Below are 17,983 nucleotides of genomic sequence, written 5' to 3'. Positions count from 1 at the left end.
TGTGTGTGTGGAGTTGTGCACATGCAAAGTGCACATTCCCCAGGAGTCCAGAAGAGGACATTGGGTCCCTTGAAGCTGTACTTATAGTTGGCCATGAACCACCTAATGTGGTTCATGTGCGAGGAATTGAGCTTGGGCCTTCTGTATTAGCAGTTCATGCTTATATAATAAATGCAATATCATATATAAAGGTCCAATGTAAACTGTGAAATGCTGGAAGGTGTAAGGTAGACTTATTGTCACTAGGTATGTGCTTATTAGTGGAGGAACCTGGGAAGTTGTAGCTGTGATTGTGGAGTAGCCTCTGCTGTGTCATAGGCTCAGTTTGTGTTGTCTAACCTGCTGTGATTTCAAGGGGGGTTCCGTATGTCATCAACCATTAACCCAAAAAGGATACTTGGGAGCAGTTGTGAAAGCAGGGCCATGTCTTAGCCCAACCTAGGAGTACCTGACCCCCACCCCCACCCCCGCCCCACACACCTTGCTTCCTTCTCCTTTGGAGTATGTAGTCACAGCTGCTTTCATTTGCTCAGTCGTCCTGATAGTCCACCAGCCATAGTCTTCTTCCCACATGGAAATGCCTTCTTTGCCTTTTATAAACTATGATGTTTATAGTGCTCTTATCTCTAAAGCCATTGATGACACCCTCCAGGAATAATGTAAGCACTGATTTTTAGTTACTTGGGTTAACTTGATCTTACCTCTTTATTCAGTACCTCAAACCTGGTAATTTTCCTGCCATCCCCACAGCAGGGATAATAGTTCTTGGGAGTAGAGTGACCTTGGAGAACATTAAGGTAAACAGCTTCTTCTGAAAGAAGTTTGCGTGTGTGTTAAGGCAGAAAAAAGACTTTGGCTTTTGTTTTCTGGGCTCAGTTGTAGGCAGCCTTATGTAGCTTGTGCACTTGTGTATTTTCCTTCAACTCTCTTTTTCTTCCCATCAGCCTGGCTTCCCTTCGTTCTGGTTTCAAACCCTGTCAGGTGTAAGGACGGGCTAACAAGTTGTCACTGCTGACTTGTTGATCCCTGTGGGCTCCTTCTTTTGCCACCTTCTCTGGTGGCATGATGTTAACTTCCATGGTAATTAACCTGGCATCTCACCTGCTTGAATTCACTAACTCCCTGAACAAGAAATACAGGCTGTTAGAGAAGGAAGAATACATGCAAAAATCTTTCTGAACTAATATTGAGTTATATGAGGAGGAAAACTAGATAATCTCATACCTGATTAAAATGTTTCTAGTATTTCTTTAGTCTGGTGTCCTGTTAGTAACGAATATTTGCCATTGTACATGATAAACATTACTGGACGAAGTAATGTCACGAAGGAACAATGCCAGGTGTGGCTGTAGAAGTCACATACCTGTCCAGGAGAGAAGTGGAGTCCTAGGGACAGAAGTCCCTGTGTGTCTTACCCTCCTTCCACTCCAGCTTGCCTGTGCAGAATAGAGTAGTCTAGATAACAAAGACAAGCTTAGACTTCATTCATTCATTCATTGTTTATTTAAATTGCAAGTTGGGATGTACAGAGTGACTGATGCTTGTGTAATGATGTGAGGGTGTGGTCCTACTCACCTGACCAACTGCTTGTGTTTCCCTCTGTGCCTTGGCTTGCTTGCAGTTTTGATTGCGTTCCTCTCCACCCCCTGTGGTTTTACTATGGATGATATTGACAGGGGAGGACTTGAGAGGTAAAGAACTATCTTCTTCTTAAAGTTGCAGCCCCTTTCTTGTGAAAAATTATTTTTATTTTGGGAGAGTAGAAGGGTATTTTGTAATCTGTATGACATATACAACTTCTCCTCCTAAAATGTTGATGATCAAACAACTTTGAAAATTTCACCATTTTTATATTCCTATGTTACATGATGTGCCCAGAGGACAGAGGATACCCTGAGAATGAAGTTGTTAATACAGAAAAGGTTTCATAATTTATAAGTGTATTCATTCATTCATTCATTCACCCACTCACTCACTCATTCATTTATTCATTCAGTCATTTGTTCACTAATTTTGTTAAAAGCAAAAGCACGAGCTTGAAGGAAATTTTGTTTGGGAAAAAGAGAATCAGTTTAGGTTTTGGGTTTGTTATGAATGTCGTTGTAACAGAATGTTGGTCTTCGTTTTGTTTTGTTTTCTGAGACAAGGTTTTTCTATAATACAGTCCTGGCTGTCCTGGAACTTGCGCTGTAAACCAGGCTGTACTTGAACTTAAAGAGATCTGCCTGCCTCTGCCTCCCAAGTGCTGGGATTAAAGGCGTACGCCCCCACTGCCTGTCAAATGTTAGAGGTTGCAGTAATCCTGCAGGTGCACCCAGGCGATCTCCACCTTTTATGGGTGATGGAATGGAGGCTGAAGATTTTAACATAATTTGTAGGTATTTACATTAGTTGACAGAAAGAGAAAAGTTGCTTCTTGATTTTAGCTCAATTTTTCTGGTGTTCCCTCCCCCCCTCATTTTAGCGTTTCATGGAGCCTGCAGGTTTGGTTGGTTCCAGTTTGAGGAAATAGGAGTAGTTGCATTCCTAAGATAATCAAGGAAGGCAGACCTTTTAATTCCATTCACTGGGACTTAAGAAATTTAAAGCAACCTCTATTGTTTTATAACTCCTGGAGATTGACCTTGGTCAATTTGCTATGATTTCAGTATGGGTTTTCCTGTGTTTACACAGGCTCTGTGGGTCTGAATGCCATGCCATCGTGTCATAGTCGTGGCTCTTAGGGGTCTGAGTGCCATACTGTCATGTCATAGCCCTCGGCCTGCGGTTGAGATTGGGAAGAGCTTGAGAAACCCTGGGTGTACTAAGCACGGTCTTGTCGGCATCATCACCAGTTGTTGAGCTCCCGAGGCGGAAGATATCAGTCACATTTCCTATGGTAGACTTCGTTGTGTGTATTTTTGGAATGGAACCGTAACTAATTTGCTTATAAACCCAAGTCTGGGTTCCCGGCTTCTCAATATAAAGGCTTCACAGAGATCCAATAGGGTGGGTCTGGACTTTACTAGGTAGGTGGCCATTTGTGACATGAATATTTTTAGTAGTCAGAGATTTCTTTTTAAGAAACGGCTTTCCAGGGTTTATGCTCGCTGTCATGGGGACTTGGTGTCACTCTTTTTGCCTTTAGCCAAAGGGCTGCCTTTGGATCTGTAAGCTGTCCTTGACCCGGCCGTTGGTCTTTCCTTGCAAAGAGTAGTCCATGACACACAGCAGTTCAATTTCCACGTTATATGTATGAACCCACACATACATGTGCGTGTGTGTGTGTGTGTGTGTGTGTGTGTGTGTGTGTGTGTGTGTGTGATCACTCCAGGGCATTGGTCATGATAGTGAAATACTTTATTAATGAGCTGCATCCCAGCCCTGTATAGTGTCTAGAGTACTTATCATTACTTTATGTTGATAAGTCCTTAGCAGGTAGTCAAGGCTCGCAGTCACCAGTCTGCCTTTGATTGCTGGAGGACATTTGTGTGCTTATTAGTGATCTTGAATATCTTGTTTCTGCACTTTTCATTGCATAATGTGTGACCTAGTTTGTCTAATCCATTGAAAGGATATTGCAAAGTTAAATGAAGGATGGTGTTGTTGCTTTGCCAAAAAAAAAAAAAAAAAAAAAAAAATGCAAGTAGCCAGGCTGACCTTGAATTTGAGACCCTTTGTCTTAGCCTTCTGAGTGCTGGGATTTCAGGTATGTCACTACAACCAACTTAATGTGCACATGCACAGTAAATAGACATAATAAAAATATAAAAGTTATTGTCTTTCTCCTCTTTCCTTTTTAACAGCTATAGAGTTAAATGTAGATCAGTGGTGAAAGGCCAAATCTGGCATGCACAGGCCCTTAGTTCAAGTCCCCCACATAAACCCCAAACCTAGCAACATTAAAACCAATTAATAAAACAAGAGGGTGGGAGAAAGAAAGAGAAAGAGGAGAGAGGTGAGTAGCCTTGTTAAAAAAGCTGTGTTTGCTTTTTGTTTAGCCATCTGTGTTTGGGATGGAGCCCAGGGTTGCTACTTACACTTCTTAGCAAACAACTTTACCCTTGAGCCAGGAAAGCTGTCCACCTCCTGTCTCTCTGGCTGGCCACTGAGTTTCCGTACCTGTCTTCACCTACCCACGCTGGGGTTACAAGTGTGCACCATCACTCCTGGCTTTTCTCTATGGGCTCTGGGGAGTAAACTCAGGTGTTTATGCTTACCAAGCAACTGATTGAGCAATGAGCCATCCCCAGGCCCCCTCCCCCTTTATAAACATTAAATTTTAAGTTGTGGAAGAAATAGAGCCCGTAGTTTTGGCAGTTTAATGACTTGCACTTAAAATCTAATGCTTAGTGGTATCTGGGAGAGCTTCAGAGGAATGATAAGGGAGGCGTACAGATCTGCTTGTTATTTTATGAAGTACATAATTCAGAATGGTTCTTTCACATTAGTGGTAGAAGAAAAGGGTCCATAACTCAGCTGAGAGCACAGGGCGGGGTGAAGAGAAGTTGTTTGTCACACTGGCTAATGGCAGGGACAGCCTCTTACTGAGTGGGTCCTGAAGCCCTTGCCCCACCTCGCCTCATCTCCCCCCCTTCCCTCTTATCACATATTTATTTATTTTTTTATTTTAACGGCCTTGCTCTATCACCCAGCTGATATGGGCTTCTGGGCTCTATTTTCCTTCCTCACTGTTGGTGACTGGGACTCAGAACACTACCAGCACCAGCCTTTACACTTCCATGTGTAATTTATAGATGAATGTGTAGGACTGCACAGTGAAAGAAGATTAAGTATGTTTAGTAGAGACCAGTGATTTAATCAAAGCTAACATGGCTCATTTTAACAAATAATAATTTGAAAATTGAGTTAAGGTAAAGGTTAAAATGGAAACAAAGTTCCTGGGAGTCAGAGTCCTGGACTCCTGGACGCCACAGATCTGAGTCTGCACTGCAGGGACAGCTCTGACTGTCAGTGGGTAGTGGCAGACGTGCACCGTGTGCCGGAGGTTCAGCCTGAGCCACTGATGGGACAAGTCCCAAAGGAAGCTGCTTTTGAGGAGTTGTTCTCTGAATAAAATGTACCATGGTTGAAATGCTGAACTAACCCAGGGGTGTACTTAGAGTCAAATCCTTCTTTACCATGCCTGTTCTCCAGTCCGGATTCTTTGGCATTATAGTTCAGACTGGCAGATCTGCTCACAGATAATTTCTCTTGTGTGTCAACAGTTTTTTTTTTGGGGGGGGGGGTTTACATTATTTTGAAATAATTTGACTTCATGCACTTATTTCCCATCAGTAAGATGAACTTCATTTGTTTATTGATTCTGAGATGAGGGTGTTAGCCAGGCTGTCTTAGAACTCCCACCAGGCTCAAGCCATCCTCCCACCTGAGCTTCCTGAGTGCTGGGATTCCCAGCATGCATTGCAGCCTCATCTAGGAACTTGTTCCCCTACCTAAGGAGAAGACACCATCTTATGCCTAGATTTTTCTGATTATTGGGCATCTTAGTTTTCAGTCAATTACAGTTTCCTTATAGAGATACATTTGTTTGCTTTCAGGTGTGACGTGAGTTGAAATGCTGTATAGGTGAAGGGGTGAGGATTATGTTTTGAGGCTGAGGGAACAGAGTGTAGTTTGAAGACAGTGGCGAGCTGTTGGCCAGGAACAAGTATTCTGGCTTCTGTGCCATGTTTGCCGCCTTCTGTGTTCTTGAAGCATATGCAAGAAGATCTCATTTATAATGGCACATGCTTACTGAATAACTTACAGTTCTTTTACATTTTTGAGACTTAAAAGCTTTGGAAATGTGTGTCCTTAGATGCAGCTGATAAAGTATTTATTCAAAGGTCACCCAAGGTATTTATGGAAATAGGAAATAGAGTTTATATCCTGCCGTCTTTTGTTTGGTCCGTTGCTTGAGAATAGGAAAGTAGTCTCCCATTACTATCCAATTAAAACAAATTTTTCATAGTTCTTAAAAATAACTATTGGAAAATGGCTAGGACATTAAGTAGGTGAATGAACATGGAAAATGGTATGGGGATATGGTTGGAGCTCTGTGGTCAAATGTCTGCTTGGCATGCCTGAGAGTTTGGATCCCATTGTCAGCACACACAGAGAGCATATGTAACTTGTTTTATTACATACCATTTTTAGTATGAACTCTTACCCTTTAAATGTTTTAATTGCAGCCGTTTTATTTTAAGCATTTGCACTGTTGGAGCGTGCCTTGTGGTGGCTTCAGTTTCTTTCGCTTTGTGGTTAAGAGCGTCTGGCTTACTGTTTACTTCTTTTTGTATGACCTAACTTTTGCTGATTTTTCTACATTAAAATTATATTGACAGGAGAAAAATTGTCTTTATGAGTTATTTCTCGTAGTAAAAAGCCCCTTTGGTTGTTAGTGCCTTGCTCTTTGGTTTCTTATACTTTGCTGTCTACAAATCAGAGTCAGTTAAGTCTCAAATATTAAAATGTTTTACTGTGTTTTTTTGAAATTAGGCTTTTGAAAGATTTTATTTGACTAATATCCTTTCTATATTTTTTGGTGTCTTGCTTACATACTCTCAATTTATTTTAAAAACCACACAAAACAGTTCAGAATACTGTTATTAATTTGAGTTGTATTAGTGATTAAAAGTAAATTAGCTTGGGGATGTCATGATGGCTTGGCATGAGGACCACCTGGTTTTCTTTTGGAGGACCTTGGTTCGTTTCCCCACATGGCATCAGAAACCTCAACTGTCTCAACTCCAGCTTCAGGGCATCTGACACCTCGGGCGTCTGTGGACCCTGTGTACTTGTGCATAACCACATGCAGACACCCATAATTACAAGTAATTAAAATAAATGTTAAAACAAGTTGTCCTAATGTATTCCATTGTTAGCTTAAACTATCATTTGTGGCATTGCATGGTCATTACATTTACATAAAGGGTAATTTTTAACTATTCATACCTGTGTCTTCACTTAGAGTGAGAAATTATTTTTTCATGAGTGAAGTATGCCTTTAAAGAAGTGAACTAACTTACTTTATTTTCAATTTTCCTAGGGCTGCTTTGGAAGAAGTAGAGGGCGACGTGGCAGAGCTGGAACTAAAACTTGATAAGGTAAACTTTGGAAAACATTAATTTTTACTATCCACAGTGAACATTTAGTGCCCGAAGTAGGAGTTGGTTGGTTTCAGTTGCGGAAGCTGTGCGAGTAGGTGCTGTCATACTGATTTGACACACGAGGGAATGAAGACAGCAGCTTGCCTGTTCAGTTAATTGTCAGAACAAGGGTTGGGTCCACATCTGACTGCAAAAGTCACAGAGCTTCCTATATATCATTAGAAGTTGGTTTCTGTCCTCTCCACCAAAAGATCTCATTTACCATTTTTGATACTTAATGGATTTTATATATAACCTAGTGATCCTTGTTGTACATTTAGGTGTGCGCAGGTTCAAATACAAGTACAATTTAAAGTGTTCATTCAATTTTTTAAGCTAATTCTAGAAATGCTTAGAATACTTAATAGTTAGGCAATTATATGTTACATAAGGGTAAACATATGCTGATTCTCATCTTCTCTGTTGTTACTGACACTGTGCAGGATAAATTCTGCTTATGGTATCATTGTAAATCGGACCAGAGACAAACTAAACTTGCTTGGTGACTTTGTTCATATTTATTTTGTATATATTATGTTTATTTATTTTTTATTGATGTTCATTTGCATACATTGTATGCTACCAGTAGTTGCATTCTGTCTTGTGAGTAGTGCTTCCAGAGTGGTGGCATTCATGGGCCCAGTTATCCATTCTGCAAGGTGTTGCGGTGTTTGCAACATCTCAGGGTCTCACAGTTGCCATCTAGATCTGATCTCTACATCTGCTGCATCCTGCATCTTTTCTTTGGTGTGCTTGGTACCTGCCTGTGACATAGATCCCTTTAAATCTCACTTCAATTTTTAGGGCCTTTTTTTTCTTGTATCATTTCTTGAATGCCCTTTCACTTAAACTACTACAATATTACAATTTTCATTTTGTAGCAGAGCCTTGAGCTTGAGAGCACAGAGCCTGGAGCTGCCTAGATTTGCACAAGGCTCTATCATGTAATTGTAAGTTTTGTAGTTTTGGGCAAACTCCTCAGCGTTTCTGGGCCTTGGCTTCTAATTTTCCAAACCAGGGAAAGTAAGAGTATCTGTCTGTCTCTCAGAGGTATTTTAAGAATGACATGAGCTGCTTTACCATAGTTCAAGTGCTTAGCATGGCTCTTGGGCATGCCTGGTGAATGCTTTTTATTTTTGTTTTGTTTCATATGTGTATGGACGTTTTAACAGCACTTTTGTCTGTGCATCATTTGTGTGCCTAGTACCCATGGAGGCAAGAAGAGGAAGTTGTAGCCCCTGGATATGGAGTTACAGAAGTCTGTGAGCTGCCATGTGGGTGCTGGGAATTGAACTCAGGCTCTGCCAGTGCTCTTAACTGCCGAGCCACCCCTTCAGCCCCAACATGGTAAATCCTAAATAAACAAGTTTAGCAACAAACAGCTCCTGGGATATGTGGACAGTCTTAAACGGCAAAGAAAGAAAAGAAACTCTGCTGTGCTGGCCTTGCCCTTACTGGGCACAAAGCCCTGTGTTTACTTATTTTTGAGCTTCACTACAGTGCTGCAAAGATGGGTTTATCCTCAGCTAAACATAAGGGAGGGGGAGGGAAAGGGAGGGAAAAGGAGGGAGAGAAGGAGGGAGGAAGGGAGAGAGAGAGATTACTTATGCATTAGGCAATGAGTTGTTTGTGCTCCTATCAACCGGCAAATACATGCCTATGACACAGTAGTCCTTCAGTGAAAAGTTGTTGGATGAACAAGTTAGGTTACCAGCTTGACATTTTAGACCAAGTTGATATTTATGCCTTAGGTTAAAAGCTCTCTTTTTAGCTTTTCATTACTCAGTTATATTTTTATCCATCACTGCCCTTTAATAGCCAAAATCTCTGCCCTTTCTACATGGCCAGGTCAGCCGTTCCTCTCGGGCTGCTACAGTGTGGCTCTGCGTGTCAGCAGCCACTCTCCTGTGATGGGGACTGTGTGCTAATTCTGTCACATATGTCTGTTGCCATGGTCTCTGTCTCACCATTTGTCTTTAATCTCTGAGCTCTAGAGTGCTGATATCCCACTGTCTGATGTCTCCATCTCTTTGGTTCTCAGCCTCAGTACCACTCTGTGTTAGGTCCTTTGCATCTCTGGTCGTCTATCCTGATTATTTGTGATGGCTTAGATAGATTTTTTTTTTTTTTTTTTTTTTTTTTTTTTAAGACAGGGTTTCTTTGTGTAGCTTTGGCTGTCCTATAATCTGCTCCGTAGACCAGGCTGGCCTTGAACTCACAGAGATCTGCCTGCCTCTGCCTCCCAAGTGCTGGGATTAAAACCATTTGCCCAAATCGACTGGCTGGCCTAGATTCTTTTAATTATATGAAATTAATATGTTTTAAAAAAGAGAACTCTTAAGAACCAAACTAGAATGTTAAAGGTGGTATTTTATATTAGTATGTAAATCCTAAAAGAACTCACTAGTACCTACAGAGTTCACTACTGCTTACAAGATATAATCCTAACACTTGTTGACATTTCAATGTATCCCTAAGAACACCATTAAAAGAACAGTTGGTACAACCACATCTGAAATAAAGCTTTTAATTGACTTTTAACTACAAAAAGGCAATCACCTATTTAAAACTGTAAAAAGGCAATCACCTATTTAAAACTGTAAACAGTGGTGAAATAAACATGTCTTGTAAACATTTGGTTCAAAACTTTTAATATTGCTTAAAAGTCTGATGCTTATCAATGAAAGGTATTTAGTCCAGTGTCGTTCCCCACCTCCAAACAAAAAAGTGCTGTTCTCTTTCTCCTGGAATCATTGAGACCAATACTGCTGTTTATACACCAAAGGGTTTTTGATGATCTAAGTACACACATTGCATATTCTCTGTGTGTGAGTTATATGGTATGGAACATCCCCAAAGCTTGCGGGTCTGCGTGGGCAGACATTTCTGTTTCTTGTCTTAATTTTGTTCCTAAATACCAACTAATTTTGAAATCAGTAAGAGTTTTGACATAGGAAATCTTTGGAATTTTACACCTGTGAGACCCTTGTATCTGAGACCGAGAGCCTGTCTTCTCCCCTAACGCTGGTCCACCCCATAAATGCCTGCTGGTGGTGAGAGGCAACACTGCACAAGAGATGACTCTCGGACCTCATCCCTTACCCCCCAGCATCCTTGTTCCTCCAATCCTACAGTACAAGTGACCTGCAGCCTGTGAGGTGGGTTCAGGGCTGATCATAGTGATGAAGAGCCATTCCAGCCAAGCCTTCATCATGTGTTCTCAGAAACAGTGAAAAACTGTGATATATTTCAGGCAGACCAAATACAAAAGCTCCAACAGTATTGTTGGTTGTCCACCACCATCATTTTCTGCTTCTAAATGAAGTACTTTTATTCAGTTACTAAAATGCTGTTGTGACTATAAGTCACGTACGTTGAGAAGACTGGGAAACCACTTTGTTCAATTACTCTGTGCCGGGCACTCACAAGCTTGGCAAGCATAGAGGAATTAAGACTTCGACAGGTTGCTTGCTGCAAGCTGGACACGGGAGTTTTCAAATAAAAAAACATGAGAAAGAAGGGCAGGGGTCTTACTGGTAGCATTAATACTGGGCCCTGAAAGGGCCTGAAGCTAGTGAGAATTTAGGAACGGAATTGCCCTGAGAAGTTTTAAGGACACCTAACCTGAGCACTGCCTTAGGTCCAGCCAGCACAGCACTCTGCTGGTTGTCACGAAAGTGGTTGCAGGTATTCTGTGAGTGCAATCTCTACAACCTCAGTACCCTGCTTCCTGGACAAGTGTTCCTGACCGGCCACAGCCACAGGTGAGCTTCTCCAGTGGCTGCTCTCTTTCGGGGGCCATTGCTGCTTCCTGCACCTGGTTCAGCTCACTCTGGATGGCTCCATTGGGGACCACTTCCTTTTACTGTGCGTATTCTTCTCATGCCTCTTGGCAAATGCCTTTGCGCAACAGCCACACACAAAAGGCTTTTTCTTGTTGTCACCTGTCATGGGCTTTGAGGTGAGACTCGTGTTTGACGGCTTTGTCACACATGTGGCATGCAATCAGTCTTTCATTGCTGTGAACCCTTTTGGGTTTCTTTATGTTGGGCACCGATGAGTGACTTCCTGTACACCCCACAGCTATATGGCTTAGTCCCTGTGTAGACTTTTTGATGTTCTTTTAGGTGGCCTGGGTGTGAAACCTTTTATATACATTTCACAAACAAAAGACTGGTCCATTGTATGGAATTTTGCAGACTTCTCAGTGTACCTTTGTTAGAAAATGTCCTACCATGTGCCTGGCAGGCAGTTTGCTCCCAGTGGTGGCCATAGAGCACAGACTCATTCAGAAGATGTCACTGAGAGCCGTTGTCTAGCCTGGAAATCTGGCCATCATTTTCTCACCCACTTCATCATTAAATGTTAAGGCTCGAGGCATCTGGGACCCCAGACCTTTGGACTCTGGGGACTGCATGAATTCTCATCACTCCTTAGCGCTTTTAAAGTTTCTATTTGAACCCTGAGCATAGTTGTGGATGACTTGCTGTCCCGACTCGGTGAGGGAGAGTTGCTTCTACTGTGTCATTGGAGGACTGTCATCTTATCCCCAGTTAATCCTGAGCATTTAGTCTCCTTTCCCTTCTCTGTCTTCTCTTTGTTTCATTTAAAGGAAAACAGAAGCAAGAGGCTGTGAGGAAGCTTGCTCACAAGAAAACAGACCCTCTCCTGAGCATTTTCCACACACCTGTGGTCGCTTTGCTGAGGCTTTTTTGTGTGGTGTTTCTTGATAGCAGTATCCCTGTAAGTTAGTACCACTGTTGTTATGATTATATAGGTAGGCATGCTAGTTTTTTAAGGCTAAGGTCACCTAGATCCAATTAGATGGCATTAGGATTTGAACTTAAATAAATTGAGCTGAAATCCTGTTTTCATCCTGCTATTTATTTTTGATATTTAATTTGTTAAGTAACATTACCTACAGAGAACAAAATTCAAAGGCAGAAGAAATGTACCTAGTGAAAGTTGCTCACCTTCTGATCCCTTTGCTAGAGGAGTGCTCCAGCCTAGTTTCTTAAGAGTTCTTGAAGAAAATTTCTGAGCATGCAAAAGAATATACATGTATTTTAGTGAAACATTAGTACTTTAAAAAAAAATCTAATTTTTTTTTCTCAATATGTTTTGGATGCTGTTAATCTGTCACCTGTTGTAGGACTGTCTGTCTTTGTTTTTGGTGCCAGGGATTGAATATGAGCCTGTTGCATGCTAGGAAACCGCTACAGTTCAGCCATAACCCAGCACTGTCTTTGTCTGTATATTTTAATATATTGCGTGTATATCTCACACCCATATGTCATCTTGATGAATCGCATTGAAGACACAGGGAGGGAGGGAGGGAGGGAGGCAGGCAGGCAGGCAGGCAGGCAGGCAGGCAGGCAGGCAGGCAGGCAGGCAGGCAGGCAGGCACGGTGATGCAGGCTCAGTCCTGAGTCTGTAATCAATGCCTAACAAGGCACTGGAGAAATACTTCTTTTTCTAGTAGTTTCCAGGAGAGGCTGATTAATCATTTCATACATCTGCTCTGATGGGGCGATAACTGAGCAGCATGGCCAACTTACAATACCGGTTTATGCACCTTTACTCCAGTGCATGACAGCTAAATAGTTTATTTATACTGTCATCACATTGCTGCCCATTTACCCTTCTCTTTCTTCTAGGGCATTGTGTGTGTGTGTATGTGTGTGTGTATGTGTGTGTGTGTGCATGTGTGTACATGTACACACGCGCGAGCACATGGTCATGAACCAGGAACTGAACTCAGGGCTTTTCACGTATGATGCAATTGCTTTACCATTGAGCTCCATTCCCAGCCTCTCTTCTAGGAGGATTTAATAAATCCTTATGGGCTTAAATTATGGATTTGAAATTGACGTGATAAAAAGAGATGATACGTAGGCTATCACAGAACCTCTGGGTCCTAATGGTTGACTTTTTGTTATAATTATTCCTGTGAGTTTAACAGGAATAATCTAAGGCAAAGGAAAATTTCTTAAAATACTCCCTAGTTTTTGATGAAATAAGATTTATACTGAGTAGGCTAGCTCACCTAGCAACTGCTAACACTTGGCCCACTAGGGCACGTGTACAGTCATTTCCCTTGTGACCTTGTCTTTCTTCTTTTTCAGCTAGTGAAGCTTTGTATTGCAATGATTGATACTGGCAAAGCCTTTTGTCTTGCAAATAAACAATTCATGAATGGGATTCGAGATCTGGCACAGTATTCTAGCAATGACGCTGTAGTTGAGGTTGGTATCACTAAAATTGCAGATAAAGTGTTGAGTGTAACAGAATGTCATATGATTATGCATAAACCTACCTAGTAGTGGTCATAATGAACTTAACCAGAGTAGAAGGGCTGCCATTCCTTGCAGCAATGTTCAACAATTCTGCTTTTGAAGGTAGTTATATATTAAAGTTTGATTTATTGTGTGCATATTTAGCATCACTGCTCTTAACCTTGCTTCACTCCATTCAAGTTTTCATTCAGGTAGGTGAGCTAAAGGGGCCAGTGGTCAAGAGCAGAAACAGGTCACCGGTAGTTGATATTGGCCTACTCAGAACAGGACCCAATTGTCTACTTGGAGCTGTATAGCTTCTGGCTAGCCTGTGGTCCTGGGCTAGCCTGTATCTCTTGCTGTACTCTATATAGTGCTACTGATGTTCCTTTCATGATGAAAACTAAATCGTGAAGAAACAGTTATGTTTTGACAATGATTAGATCCATAGTTGCTTACAGGGGCACACTATTGATGCTATCAAACCTTCTGGATTATACATGTTGTGGATGGGAGCAGTACTAATTCTTTGGTATTTCTGGGCCTTAACATGTTACGACATGTAGACTTGTGGTAGACATGACCTCTGCAGGACATGTCCGGTGAGCCCTTATGATTGTCCTTTGAAGTAAATGTTATTGTTTACAGGATAATTGGATTTTTCTGTCAGAAATGCTAAGTAATATTTTTGTGACTTACTTTAGTAGCTCTTAAGTGACTTGCTTTTCCTTTGGTTTCTTCCTTACAGACAAGTTTGACCAAGTTTTCTGACAGTCTTCAAGAAATGATAAATTTTCACACAGTGAGTATCAGTCAATAGGTGATGCCATGACTGTTGACACCCCTGAGTGGCAGTCTTTTGTGGGATGACTAATCTGGTGACTTGATTGGGCTTTGTATTGGGGTGGGAATACAAACACCATATGTGTGTATGTTGGGAAGAGGGAAAGTGAGCTTGCTTTCTTTATTTCCAGTCTTTTCCTCACTGAGTTTAATGAGCATTGCTTGTATGAGCCATGGTTATTTACTGGAGCATGTACAGTTTACCAGTGGCTATACCACTGAAGAAAATGATACTTCCCCATAATAAATTTAATATCATAATCCCCATTCAAATTATTTGTCCAGTTTGAGTTCTGTGTAGTTTGTTTTGGAGGGAGTTGGGTTGCTCTTATTGTCGCTGGAGTTATATCTATATCATCTATATCTATTAGTTGGTAGTTAGCTATTTCAAAATTAGCATGTGTAACTCTGCCTTAAAAAAAGGTGCATCTATTTTTATTTGTATTTTATCTGTGTGAGTGTTTTGTTTACATACATGTGCATACCTGGTACCTGCAGAGGTCAGAAGAAGGCATCAGGTCCCCTGGAACTGGAGCTATATATAGGTGGTCATAATCCACTGTGTGGATGCTGGGAATCAAATCTGAGTCCTCTGGAGAGGGAGCCAGTGCTCTTAACCACTGAGCCATCTTCCAGCCCCTGAACAGATTCTGACATAGTAGTCTAATTTCATAGTATAATTTCTGCAGTCCTAGGAGGTATTTTGACTTTAGCTCCTATTTGGTAATCACATAAGTGGTTGCTCATTCTACTGTTCCAGTTTCATGGAAGGATCTTGTTTCTTTGTTTTTTAAATTTATTTAACTTTATGTTCATTGGTGTAAAGGTGTCAGAACCTCTGGAACTGGTGTTACAGACAGTTGTGAGCTGCCATGTGGGTGATGGGTGTTAAACCAGGGTCCTCTGGAAGCTCAGCCAGTGATTTTAACCACTTATCTTATGTTGCAGAAGCTTAGAGCATACATACCTATAGATGTATCTCTTTACCTATACATATTTTTGGTATGAAATAGTCACTTGGAGTTGAAGTATTATATGAGTCATTTGTCACCATTGAGTTATTTAATAATTTTTGAGATAAAAAGATATAGGTTAGGGGAGATAATTTTGAACTACTGTATTTGTCTTGTGGGTGTAATTAATGAAAAGTTGTTCAGTGTGGTGTAGATAGACCTGCTTAGCAGGTTTTATGAAATACATTATGAAATGAATTATGAAATGCAGTAATGTATGCCATAAGGTCCAGAAGTTGGTAATAGTGTTTATATGTATGTGCATACAGTTCTATGTTAAGATGTTGTAAATATATTGAAATATAAAAAGTTATTTCATAAAGAAAACAAAATATTAGTTCACTTCTGTGATTCTAGTATTACTTGCATGTATGACTATGAAGTGGAATTTTCAAAAAGATTTTGAGACTATAAACCTATAGTCTTCCTAATAAGATTTAATGTATATTTAGTTTCTTTTGCGTATGTAATTTTTTCAATAACTAAAAATAAGAAAGAATGAAATTTTATCAGTAATTGTTTGGGCTAGCTATCATCATAAGCCAGGTAAAAATACCAAGAAGTGACAACTGCCATGATGATCAATTTACCGCAATAGAATTATCTAGCACAGGGCAATGATGCCGAGGATTCAGCAGTGTACACTGTCACTGTTAGAAAAAAATGTGAGAAATAATGACAAGCAGTGGTAGTGAGTTGTGACTAAAAAAATTCAAAATGGAAACAGGAAGAGATGAAGGAATATACCTTTGCCAAAGGAAAAATTTCTTTCTTAACTCTGTTAGCATCAAAATAAAACTCAGCAGCTGGAAACTCAAACTGTGTCAAGTGGCTTACAGCTTTTAAGATTTTTATAAAACTTAACCATCAATATCATTTGTGGGGCTGACACTATCTTACGGCATTTGACCACCACTCCTGGTGCTTGGCATCTTAGAAATAGACACACTCTTGTTTATTGGGCAGGATGTGAAGTGGCCAGCGAGCCTCTGCTCTTGGTTCTGGCTGAGTGGCTCATCTGTGGCTAGAGAAGTCAGCATGTCTGGTACAAAGACTGGCTGGTGTTGGGTGGCTGTCTAGCATCTCTCTCTTATTTCTTGAGACCAAGGTCTAAAAGTCACATTGCTTCCTCTTCTGCTGCAATCTTTTGATCAAAGCAAGATTAACAGTCAGGTCAAATCCAAGATAGAGAGAATAAAGTCTTAACTCTTGGTTGTACAGTGACATGCTTTTGCAGGCATGGAAGAGTTGTTGGTAGCCTCTGTATGTGAAACTGTTTATCACAGCCTTAAACACCTAATGTGTGACATTTCTGTATGTTTGTAGTAAATTGGTTTTCATTTGTTTATATCAGTTTTTTGTTTTATGTTTTTTTCAAGATGGGGTTTCTATATGTAGCTCTGGCTGTTCTGGAGCTTGCTCTGGCCTTGAACTCAAAGATCTGCCTGCCTCAGCCTCCCAAGTGCTGGGATTAAAAGTGTACACTACTTCCACTGGCTGGAGCTAGCTTCTTGGTTAGAGATGAGAGTTCATGTTCACTTCTTCCTCTTAGCACTGGGACCCCATCGGGCTTGTACCTGTGCAGTCTTGTGCATGCAGGCACAGTGTCTGAGTTTGTATCTACGTCAGAGACCAGAGACCCTGCCCTTAAATAGTGGTCCCTGGCCCAGCAATAGTGGCCAGCATCACCTGCAAACTTCTGGACCTACAGAGTCTGGGCCCCAACTCTACATTTGTGTTATCAGAGAAGCCAGAGTCAGTTAGAAAGCCACTCTTAGAGCTCGCTGTGGCTCACAGGCCAAATCTAGTTCCTTGCATTTATTTGTTACTTATTTTCAGGTCAAATTTCATTGGAACACAGCTTTACTCATTTTTTTGTTTGTTTGTTTGTTTTAATTTTATCTTTATGACAAGGTGGAATAATTGTAACAGTCAGTGCATACCTCATGGGATTAAAGCACTCTTGTATAGCCCTTTACAGAGGAAGTGTTATGATGTCTGCTCTTGTGGGCCCCTTAATTTTTGTCTAATTCTGGGAGCCCATCAATGAGGCTACTTTGTGTGTTGGTGGACATCATTTAGTCATTTAGCTGCCTTTGGTAAATTGTTCTTAGTGAAGTCAGGTTGCAAATAGGCCTAATTAAGGTTGGAATCTTTGGTAGTGAGGACTAGGAACCCAGAACTGTGTGACTGGTCTGTCTGTCTGTCTGTCTGTCTGTCTGTCTGTCTGTCTGTCTGTCTGTCCTGTAAAGCACCCCTGGTTGTCCTAATCTTCAATTCAGTGTGACTGTAGAAACAAGCTACCTGGAGATTTTAGTAAATGTAGATTTTGATCCTTTCTGCTCTCCAACTTTCCCTTTAATATCTTCCCTCTTCTCCCCTCCTCCCTTCACTCCTTCCTTTCCTTTCCTCTTTAATTTCCCTTTCCCTTTCCTTCCTGACAGGGTCTTAGATAGTCCAGGCTAGCTCAGAGCTCACTGTGTACCCAGGCTGCCTTCCATTTGTGGTCTTCCTGCTTCTGCCTCGTGCTCACTGCTGGCCATAGGCCTGCTCCTGAATGCTGGGCAGTGATTCTGCAGAATCACTTAGTTGGTGTTGCACTCTCAGCCAGATCAGACTGGCTTAGAACTCAGGACCTTTCTGTCTTAGCCTCTCAAATGCTGGAATTTCAGATGTGTGCCATCATGCCTAGCCCTCAGATGTTAACTATTTGATTTTAATA

The 17,983-nt window shown here is 41.1% G+C and overlaps 1 protein-coding gene across 3 annotated transcripts in view; it reads left to right on the top strand.

Annotated features, from left to right (window-relative positions):
* The window catches only part of Acap2 (ArfGAP with coiled-coil, ankyrin repeat and PH domains 2), a 115,135-nt gene that overhangs the window by 36,685 nt on the left and 60,467 nt on the right, over positions 1-17,983 (top strand). For all 3 annotated transcript variants that reach the window (XM_051191307.1, XM_051191309.1, XM_051191308.1), the window contains exons 2-4: positions 7,031-7,088; positions 13,256-13,375; positions 14,154-14,207. In XM_051191307.1, coding sequence (XP_051047264.1) covers positions 7,031-7,088; positions 13,256-13,375; positions 14,154-14,207 — 232 coding nt within the window. The remainder of the gene's footprint in view (positions 1-7,030; positions 7,089-13,255; positions 13,376-14,153; positions 14,208-17,983) is intronic.

Source organism: Phodopus roborovskii, unplaced genomic scaffold (assembly GCF_943737965.1).
Source record: "Phodopus roborovskii unplaced genomic scaffold, PHOROB, whole genome shotgun sequence".
Classification (NCBI taxonomy): Eukaryota; Metazoa; Chordata; class Mammalia; order Rodentia; family Cricetidae; genus Phodopus; species Phodopus roborovskii.
This window is presented reverse-complemented; position numbering and strand designations above follow the sequence as displayed.